The sequence below is a fragment of the Nicotiana attenuata genome, unplaced genomic scaffold (assembly GCF_001879085.1).
Source record: "Nicotiana attenuata strain UT unplaced genomic scaffold, NIATTr2, whole genome shotgun sequence".
Classification (NCBI taxonomy): domain Eukaryota; kingdom Viridiplantae; phylum Streptophyta; class Magnoliopsida; order Solanales; family Solanaceae; genus Nicotiana; species Nicotiana attenuata.
In genome coordinates, this window is record NW_017672574.1 from 73,955 (window position 1) to 84,128 (window position 10,174).

Here is a 10,174-nt window from a genome sequence, read left to right on the forward strand (position 1 = left end):
TACCCGGCCTTCGCGAGGGATGCTAGTGAAGAGACTCCTACCATTGATTCAGTCCTGGTAGTGAGGTATTTTCCAGATGTGTTTCCTGCAGACCTGCCAGGCATGCCACCGGACAGGGATATTGACTTTGGTATTGATTTGGTGCCGGGCACTCAGCCAATTTTTATTCCATCGTATCGTATGGCACCGGCGGAGTTGAAGAAGTTGAAGGAGCAGCTTCAGGAACTCCTTGATAAGAGGTTTATTCGGCCTAGTGTGTCGCCTTGGGGTGCGCCTGTTCTATTTGTGAAGAAGAAGGATGGCACGATGAAGATGTGCATTGATTATAGGCAGTTGAACAAAGACACAATCAAGAACAAGTATCCTTTGCCTCGTATTGTTGATTTATTTGACCAGCTTCAGTGAGCGAGGGTGTTCTCCAAGATTGATCTCAGGTCGGGGTATCACCAGTTGAAGATCAGGGACTCGGATACTCATAAGACAGCTTTCAAGACCTGATATGGTCAGTATGAGTTCCTTGTGATGTCTTTTGGGCTGACCAATGCCCCAGCAGCGTTCATGCATTTGATGAACAGCGTGTTTCGGCCCTATCTTAACTCGTTTGTTATTGTATTCATTGATGATATTCTGGTGCACTCGCTAGTCAGGACGAGCATGCCGAGCATTTGAGAGTTGTATTGCAGCGGTTGAGGGAGGAGAAGCTTTATGTAAAGCTCTCCAAGTGTGAGTTTTGGCTCAGTTCAGTGGCTTTCTTGGGGCACGTGGTGTCTAATGAGGGTATTCAGGTTGATCTGAAGAAGATAGAGGCAGTTCAGAGTTGGTCCAAACCGTCCTCAGCCACAGGGATTCTTAGCTTTCTTGGTTTGGCGGGTTATTACCATTGGTTCGTTCAGGGATTTTCATCTATAGCATCACCCTTGACCAAAGTGTCTCAAAAGGGTGCTCTTTTCAGGTGTCGGATGAGTGTGAGGCAAGCTTTCAGAAGCTCAAGACTTCCTTGCCCACAGCTCCAGTGTTAGTGTTGCCATCAGATTCAGGTTCATATACAGTATATTACGATGCTTCATGAGTTGGTATTGGATTTGTGTTGATGCATGAGGGTAGAGTGGTTGTTTATGCTTCTCGTCAGTTGAAGCCCCATGAGAAGAACTACCCTGTTCACGATTTGAAGTTGGCTGCCATTGTTCACGCGTTGAAGATTTGGAGGCATTATCTCTATGGTGTGTCTTGTGAGGTGTTTATCGATCATTGTAGCCTCCAGCACTTGTTCAAGCAGAAGGATCTCAATTTGAGGCAGCGGATATGGTTGGAGCTGCTAAAAGACTATGATATTACTATCTTGTACCATCCGGGGAATGCCAATGTAGTGGCCGATGCCTTGACTAGGAAGGCAGTGAGTATCGGCAGTTTGGCGTATTTTCCTGTTGGGAGGAGACCTCTTGCAGTTGAACTTCAGGCCTTAGCCAATCGGTTTGTGAGGTTGGATATTTTGGAGCCCAGTCGGATCTTAGCTTGTGTGGTTTCTCGGTCTTCCTTGTTAGATCGCATTAGAGAGCGCCAGTATGATGATCCTCATTTGCTTGTCCTCAAGGACAGAGTTCAACACGACGATGACAGAGATGTGACTATTGGTGATGATGTGGTATTGTGGATGCAGGGCTGGATATGTGTGCCCAATGTAGATGGGATTCGGGAGTTGATTCTGGAGGAGGCCCATAGCTCGCGGTATTTCATCCATCCAGGTGCCGGGAAGATGTATTAGGATTTGAGATAGCATTACTGGTGGAGAAGAATGAAAAAAGATATAGTGGGGTATGTAGCTCGATGCCTCAATTGTCAGCAGGTGAAATATGAGCATCAGAGATCGGGTGGCTTGCTTCAGCAGATGGATATTCCAGAGTGGAAGTGTGAGCGGATCACCATGGATTTCGTAGTTGGACTCCCACGGACTTTGAGGAAGTTTGATGCTATTTGGGTGATTGTGGATCGGCTGACCAAGTCCGCGCACTTCATTTCTGTGTGTACTACCTATTCTTCAGAGCGGTTAGCTGAGATTTATATCCGAGAGATTGTTTTCCTGCTTGGTCTCCCAGTTTCTATCATTCAGATAGAGGTACTCAGTTTACATCGCAGTTTTGGAGAGTCGTGCAGCGAGAGTTGGGTACTCAGGTTGAGTTGAGCACAGCTTTTCACCCTCAGACGGATAGGCAGTCCAAGCGCACTATTCAGATATTGGAGGACATGTTGCGCGCTTGTGTCATTGATTTTTGGGGTTCATGGGATCAGTTTCTACCGCTCGCGGAGTTTGCATATAACAGCAGTTATCAGTCGAGTATTTAGATGGCTCCATATGAGGCTTTATATAGGAGACGGTGTAGATCTCTAGTAGGTTGGTTTGAACCAGGCAAGGCCAGGGTTTTGGGTACAGACTTGGTTCAGGAGGCTTTAGACAAGGTGAAAGTGTCCAGGAGCGGCTTCGTACAGCGCAGCCGAGACAAAAGAGTTATGCTGACAGCACATGGTTAGGGAGAAGGTTCTACTGAAGGTTTCACCTATGAAGGATGTTATAAGATTTGGGAAGAAGGGTAAATTGAGTCCTCGATTCATTGGGCCTTTTGAGGTTCTTCGGGGGATTAGGGAGGTGGCTTATGAGCTTGCTTTGCCAAATAGCTTGTCGAGTGTGCATCCGGTATTTCATGTTTCTATGCTCCGGAAGTATATTGGCGATCCGTCTCATGTTTTGGATTTCAGCATGGTTCAGTTAGACGGTGATTTGACTTATGATGTGGAGCCAGTGGCTATTTTAGAGCAGGAGGTCCGAAAGTTGAGATCAAAGGATATAGCTTCAGTGAAAGTGCGGTGGAGAGGTCGGCCCGTGGAGGAGGCTACTTGGGAGACCGAGCAGGAGATGCGAAGAAGATATCCTCTCCTTTTTAAGGCTTCAGGTATGTTTCTTGACTCGTTCGAGGACAAACGTTTGTTTAAGAGGGGGATGATGTAACGACTCGGCCGGTCGTTTCATGAGTTACAGCCCCGTTTCCCCCATTTCTGCTTCCTTATGTGTTTTTCAGCTGTATTTCATCGTTTCGTGTTGGTTGTTCTATGTTCAGACTAGTCTTGGAGTGGAATGAGACACTTAGTCTCTTATTTAGAAACTTAAGTTGGAAAAAAAAAGTCAACTGGATGTTGACTTATGTGTAGAAGATCTGGGATGTGAATTCTGACGGTTCAGATAGCTTCGTTAGGTGATTTTGGACTTAGGGAAGTGTTCGGAATGTAATTTGGAGGTCCGAGGTAGAATTAGGCTTCAATCGGCGAAATTGGAAATTTGGCATTTTTCGGTCGGCAGTGGAAATCTTGATATCGGGGTCGGAATGGAATTTCGAAAATCGGAGTAGGTCCGTTATGTCATTTGTGACGTGTGTTCAAAATTTCAGGTCATTCAAGTGAGGTTTGATAGGTTTCGGCATCGTTTGCGGAATTCAGAAGTTTGGAAATCCTTAGGTTTGAATCCGAGGGTGATTTGGTGTTTTGATGTTGTTTTGAGTGTTCCGAGGGTTTGAATAAGTTTGAATGGTGATATGTGACTTGTTGGCTTATTTGGTTGAGGTCCCGAGGGCCTCGGGATGATTTTGGGAGGTTGACGGATCAAGGATGGGATTTGAGGAAGTGTTGAAGATTGTCTTCAGTTGTCATAACCGCACCTGCGGAGTGGGGACCGCAGGTGCGAGGCACGCAGAAGCGCATAAGCAGCCGCAGATGCGGCCATAGGTGAGAAGGGCAGGAGCCGCAGGTGCGCGCATGGGACCGCACCTGCGTGATTGCAGATGCGGGGTTTCGACCGCAAAAACGGTTTTCAAGGTTTAAGTGAAAACCGCACCTGCGATGGATTTTCTGCAGGTGCGGCATCGCAGGAGCGACTTATGGACCGGAGATGCGGAAGTTCTGGGCAGAAGATATATAAGATCTCCTTCGCGAATTTAAGTTCATATTCCACCATTTTTGGACAGCATTGGAGCTTTTGAAGGCAATTTTGAGGAGGAATTCAAGGGTTTATCAGCAAGGTGAGTGTCTTGAGCCCTAATACTTGTATATGTGATGATTTCCCATTGTTTAATCATGAAATTTGTGGAAAATTAGGGATGAATTTGGGGAATTAGGGCTTGAAATTTGAGAGTTTAATTTGAGGATTTGAGGGGTCATTCGACGTCGGATTTTGATGGTTTTGGTATGTATAGACTCGTGAGTGAGAGGAGTTTCTATCTTTGTAATTTTTATCGGATACCGAGACGTGGGCCCGGGGGACTGATTTGAGTCCAATTCGGGATTTTTGGTCTAATTTGATTATTTTCGTGTGGAATTCATTCCTTTAACATATATTGATGATGATATACTGATTTTTGTCAGATTCGGAGCATTTGGAGACCGAGTCGAGAGGCAAGAGCATCACGGGTTAGAGTTTTGTCAAATTTGAGGTAAGTAATGATTGTAAATCTTGTCCTAAGGGTATGAAACCCCAGATTTCACATCGTTTCACTATTTTGAGCTGACGCGCATGCTAGATGACGAGCGTGAGGGCGTGCACCGTTGGGGATTGTGACTTGGTCCATCTTGTAGCAACTATTAAGTTGCGTATTTGACTGCAAACTATTTGATACTTATTTGTTTTGGAAAGTATTACTATGTTTTGGGCTGAATGTCATATTTGGGCCTCGTGCCAAGCTGTTTGGACCCTTAGGGGCTTTATACTACTATTCCTCTCTGTTTCGAGTTAATAACAAAGTAGAAAAAAATCCGAGCCCACAAGTTTCTTGTGTTTCCTTAAGGAATTTAATCCCTTCACAATGCCCAAGGTTGCGGATTAATTCCTCTCAGGATAGAGCGGAATAACTAATCTGTGATAGCGGCACTTCAAATCACAGAATTTCGGCAAACTCAAATGGCGGAGCAAATCACACAAAATGCTTACGTTTTTTTTTTTGAAAAACCAATGCGGAATGAAGAAGATAGAGGGGAGAGATTTCAGATTTTTCGGTGGTGGAAAATGAGGCTAAGCCTCTCTATTTATAGCCAACAAAGTTGAGTCCCAACAGGTGCAAAGGTGTCTATTCATTGATAAGGTGTCTATTCAGCTACTGAATGGAACGTTTTGGTCTTTATTCAGTCGTTGGTCGCGAAAATAATTCCGCGATCTTCCAACGTGCGAAAATGATTCGGCGATCTTCCAACGCGAAAAATATTTAAAAATGAAAATGTTAAATGATGGAAAAGGAAAATAAATTTGGTCCAAAAAATTATCTATCAATCATATCAATTGACCAAATCCAAATCCGAATCAGAATCCGAATCTGAAGCCGAAGCCAAATCTGAGCCGAGCGAGCGACGACGACGACGTCGCGAGGCACCACTTCTTCTCAACTCTTTAAGAGCTAGAAGATAAGCTTCTCTATATATACACAAAGATTTTCTTTCCTTCTTCCAATGAGGGACAAAGTGCATTAGTAAAGTGAACTAATTCAAAATTTTATTTTCCTCCATTTCTTTTCCCATCATTTTCCATACACACCTCTTTTGTTATTAATAACAAAACCCAACAATCCCCCACATGAATTGGGAATGGCTATCCGAAACAAATATGCATGAAAAACTATGTGTGATTCGTAAGCAAGGATTAATCGCATCTGGATATGTAGGTTTCCCTTTGAACTTTCCGTAGTGAACATATGTCGGATATACTCGATCAATCGGTAGCTTTGAAATCTTTGAACCGTCGAACTTTGGTGTATACATAGACAACCATATGTCACACAATCAACCTTTAACCGTCTTTGGTTCTCATTGTTGTGTTCGTTTCATCCATTAACACCGCCCGATTTCATAAGTGCATAGAGAACTGGCCTTACAACATTCTCCTTGAAGCGGCTTACACTTCGCACTCATATAGGTGATTCCTAAATGTGTTATCCCGTAGATACACTATTTGATATATCCCGTAACAAACTTAGAAACCATTAAAAATCCCTAACGCTTTATCTTTGGTACTAAACATTGTCTTCATCATGAGAATGGACCAAAATTTTATTTCACAATGTTGAACCGTCACTAATGACTTTGTTTGATCTCCTTGAACCTAGATCTTGGGATCTCCAGTCTTCTAGGTAGAGTTACCTCCATAGTGACTTGTCCTCGGCCGTAGTCCCACTCATTGATCTTTAAACCATTTGACAACATTGTTTGGTCAAATTTCGCATGTCATTGTTTTGGTGCTTGTTTTAGTCCGTAAAGTGACTTAACAAGTCGACACACCTTCTTTTATTTTTCGGGAACAGCAAACCCTTCAGGTTGTTCCATATAGATTTCTTCCTCTAAATCTCCATTTAAGAAGGTTGTCTTTACATCCATCTGATGGATTTGAAGGTCATACATGGCGGCTAACGCTATTAACACCCGGATAGATGTAATCCTTGTTACCGGTGAGTATGTGTTAAAGTAATCAAGACCTTCTTGTTGTCTAAACCCTTTAACAACTAATCTTGCCTTAAATTTATCAATAGTACCGTCAGATCTCATTTTCCTCTTGAAAATACATTTAGAATCCAAAGGTTTATTTTCCGGAGGAAGATCAACCGATTCCCAAGTGTGATTACTTAATATGGATTCTATCTCACTATTGACTGCCTCTTTTCAATATTGTGCTTCCGAGGAAGACATTGCTTCTTTGAACGTTTGAGGCTCATTTTCCAATAAGAATGCCAGAAAATCTGGTCCAAAGGAAGTAACTGTCCTTTGACGTTTACTACGTCTTGGATTTTCCTTATCAAACGTACTTTCCTTTGCTTCTTCCCGAGGTCGCTTAAATTTTTCATTAGACGACTCACATTCCATTTTATATGGATAAACACTCTCAAAGAATTCAACATTATTCGATTCAATTACAGTATTAATATGAATGTCGGGATTTTCCGATGTATGAAACAGAAAACGATATGCCTTACTATTTGTTGCATATCCTACGAAAATGCAATCAACAGTTTTTAGTCCAATGTAAACCCTTTTGGGTTTAGGAACTTGCACTTTAGCCAAACACCCCCACACCTTAAAATATTTTAAGTTGGGTTTCCTTCCATTCCATTTTTCATATGGAATGGATTGCGTTTTGCTATGGGTAACCCGATTCAGTATTCGGTTAGCTGTAAGAATAGCTCCCCCCCCCCCCCCCCACAAGTTCTGAGGTAAGCCAGAACTTATTAACAAGGTATTCATCATCTCCTTTAACGTTCTATTCTTTCTTTCCGCAATTCCGTTAGATTGCGGTGAGTAAGGGGCAGCTGTTTGGTGAATAATGCCATTTTCCAAACATATTTCTTCAAAAGGAGATTCATATTCGCCGCCCCTATCACTTCTTATCATTTTGATATTTTTGTTTAGTTGCGTTTCAACTTCATTTTTGTATTTCTTGAATGCATCAATTGCTTCACCTTTACTATTAAGTAAGTAAATATAGCAATATCTAGTATTGTCATCAATGAAAGTTATGAAATACTTTTTCGCACCGCGAGATGGTATTGACTTCATGTCGCAAATATCTATGTGAATTAAGTCTAAAGGATTTGAATTCCTTTCAACTGAATTATAAGGATGCTTAACATACTTTGATTCCACACATTTTTCACATTTCAAGTTATTGCATTCAAACTTAGGCAATACTTCCAAATTAATTATTTTTCGCAAAGTTTTGAAGTTGGCGTGGCCTAAACATTCATGCCATAAATTATTTGACTCAAACAAGTAAGAAGAAGCTGAAATTTTATTCATATCAATGGCAATTACATTGAGTTTGAAAAGGTCATCAGTCAGGTAACCTTTTCCTACATACATTTCATTCTTACTAACTACAACCTTGTCGGAAAAAAAGCACACTTAAAGCCATTCTTGACTAAGTGATATCGAGACTAAATTCTTCCGCATTTCCATCATTTAGAGTCACAATCTTGCTAGAAGTCATCTTTAAAGCTATCTTGCCCGTTCCTTCAATTTTTGTAGTAGCGGAATTTGCCATAAAAACTGTCTCTTTGGGTCCAGCGGGAGCATAAGAAGTAAACAACTCCTTGTTAGCACAAACATGACGAGTTTCCCCCGAATCCATCCACCATTCTCTAGGATTTCCGACTAGGTTGCATTCTGAAACCATGTCCCACAAATCGTCTATTTCATCATTCTTCTCAATCATGTTAGCTTGACTTTTCTTCTTGTCCTTCTTTGGTGCACGACATTCAGCAGCCTTGTGTCCAACCTTTCCACAGTTGTGGCAATTACCATTGAACTTCTTCTTGCTTGGGTAATTCCTTGGTCCAGACGGCTTCTTTCTCTTTTTACTCGTTAAAGCTTCCTCAACAATATTTGCACCAATAATTGTTGAATTTCCACGAGACTTCTTTTCTGCAGCCTTGTTGTCCTCTTCAATCCTTAGGCGAACAATAGGGTCTTCAAGCGTCATCTCCTTGCGCCTATGTTTCAAGTAATTGTTAAAGTCTTTCCACATCGGAGGCAACTTTTCAATAAATGTCGCAACTTGAAACGCTTCATTTATGACCATACCCGCAATCATAAATTCAGGATTAATAATATAATCAATATCTTTAATAAAAATATTAATTCGATTTATACCTTCGGCAAGGAGGTCATGAACGATAACTTGTAATTCTTGAACTTGAGTTATGACTGACTTACTGTCAACCATTTTAAAGTCCAAGAATTTTGCGGCAACAAATTTCTTTGGTCCAGCATCTTCCCTTTTGTACTTCATTTCAAGAGCGTTCCACAACTCTTCCGAAGTCTCCATGACACTGTAAACGTTGTACAAGCCATCTTCCAAACAACTCAATATATAATTTTTGCACAAGAAGTCACGATGCTTCCATGCATCCGTGACCACAAATTGCTCATTATCCGGAGTCTCTTCTCCCAAGACTGGAACGTCCTCGCTTATAAAACGCTGCAGACTGAGAGTGGTCAGGTAGAAGAACATTTTCTGCTGCCAGCGTTTGAAGTCCATGCCGAAAAATTTTTCGGGCTTTTCTGCCGGTGCCATCGCCGGTCCAGGCGTTGTGCGACTTGAAGACGCCGTAGCCATTGCAGCAGTAGTCGTTCCAACAGAACCATTTTGGTGTTCCGTACTTGTTGTCATTTTTCTGTAAAAGAAATTGACACAAAAAAAATTAGTATCTCAGCGAAGTTTTTATATCTTCAAACCGAATACAAACAACCCAGTTTTTATATCTCGGATTGAGTAGAAAGTCACCAAGACTTTTAATCTCAAACTGGAGTAGAAAATCCGAAGATTTTAATCTCCAGAACAGGAGTAGAAAATCAGTACGATTTTAGTCTCCCAAACCAGAAAGTAAAATGAATACAGAATATTAAATTCCTTAAACTTGTTAGCAGTCTGTATTCAAAACCAGTAAATCAACGAACGTTAGTTTAAAAACAAAGCAGAAAAAAAAATTCCGAGCCCACAAGTTTCTTGTGTTTCCTTAAGGAATTTAATCCCCTCACAATTCCCAAGGTTGCGGATTAATTCCTCCCAGGATAGAACGAAATAACTATTCTGTGATAGCGGCACTTCAAATCATAGAATTTCGGCGAACCCAAATGGCGGAGCAAATCACACAAAATGCTTATGTTTTGTTTTCTAAAAACCATTACAGAATGCAGAAGATTGAGGGGAGAGATTTCAGATTTTTCGGTGGTGGAAAATAAGGCTAAGCCTCTCTATTTATAGCCAACAAAGTTGAGTCCCAACAGGTGCAAAGGTGCATGTTCGTTGATAAGGTGTCTATTTAGCTATTGAATGGAACGTTTTGGTGTTTATTCGGCTGTTGGTCGCGAAAATAATTCTGCGATCTTCCAACGCGCGAAAATGATTCCGTGGTCTTCCAACGCGCGAAAATGATTCCGCGATCTTTCAACGTTAAAAATATTTAGAAAAGAAAATGTTAAATGATGGGAAAGGAAAATAAATTTGGTCCAAAAAATTATCACTCAATCATATCAATTGGCCGAAGCCGAAGCCGAAGTCGAGCGACGACGACGGCGCGAGGCACCACTTCTTCTTAACTCTTTAAGAGCTAAAAGATGAGCATCTCTATATATACACAAAGATTTTCTTTCCTTC

General features: G+C 41.6%; 1 protein-coding gene across 1 annotated transcript; it reads right to left on the reverse strand.

Moving 5' to 3' along the window:
* Positions 1–7,936: 7,936 nt before the first annotated feature.
* Positions 7,937–9,187, reverse strand: LOC109213715. The gene is made up of 2 exons (XM_019377547.1): positions 8,396–9,187; positions 7,937–8,293 (listed from the first exon to the last, which is right to left on the reverse strand). The coding sequence occupies exons 1-2, from the start codon at positions 9,185–9,187 to the stop codon at positions 7,937–7,939; spliced, it is 1,149 nt and encodes a 382-aa protein (XP_019233092.1).
* Positions 9,188–10,174: the final 987 nt, after the last annotated feature.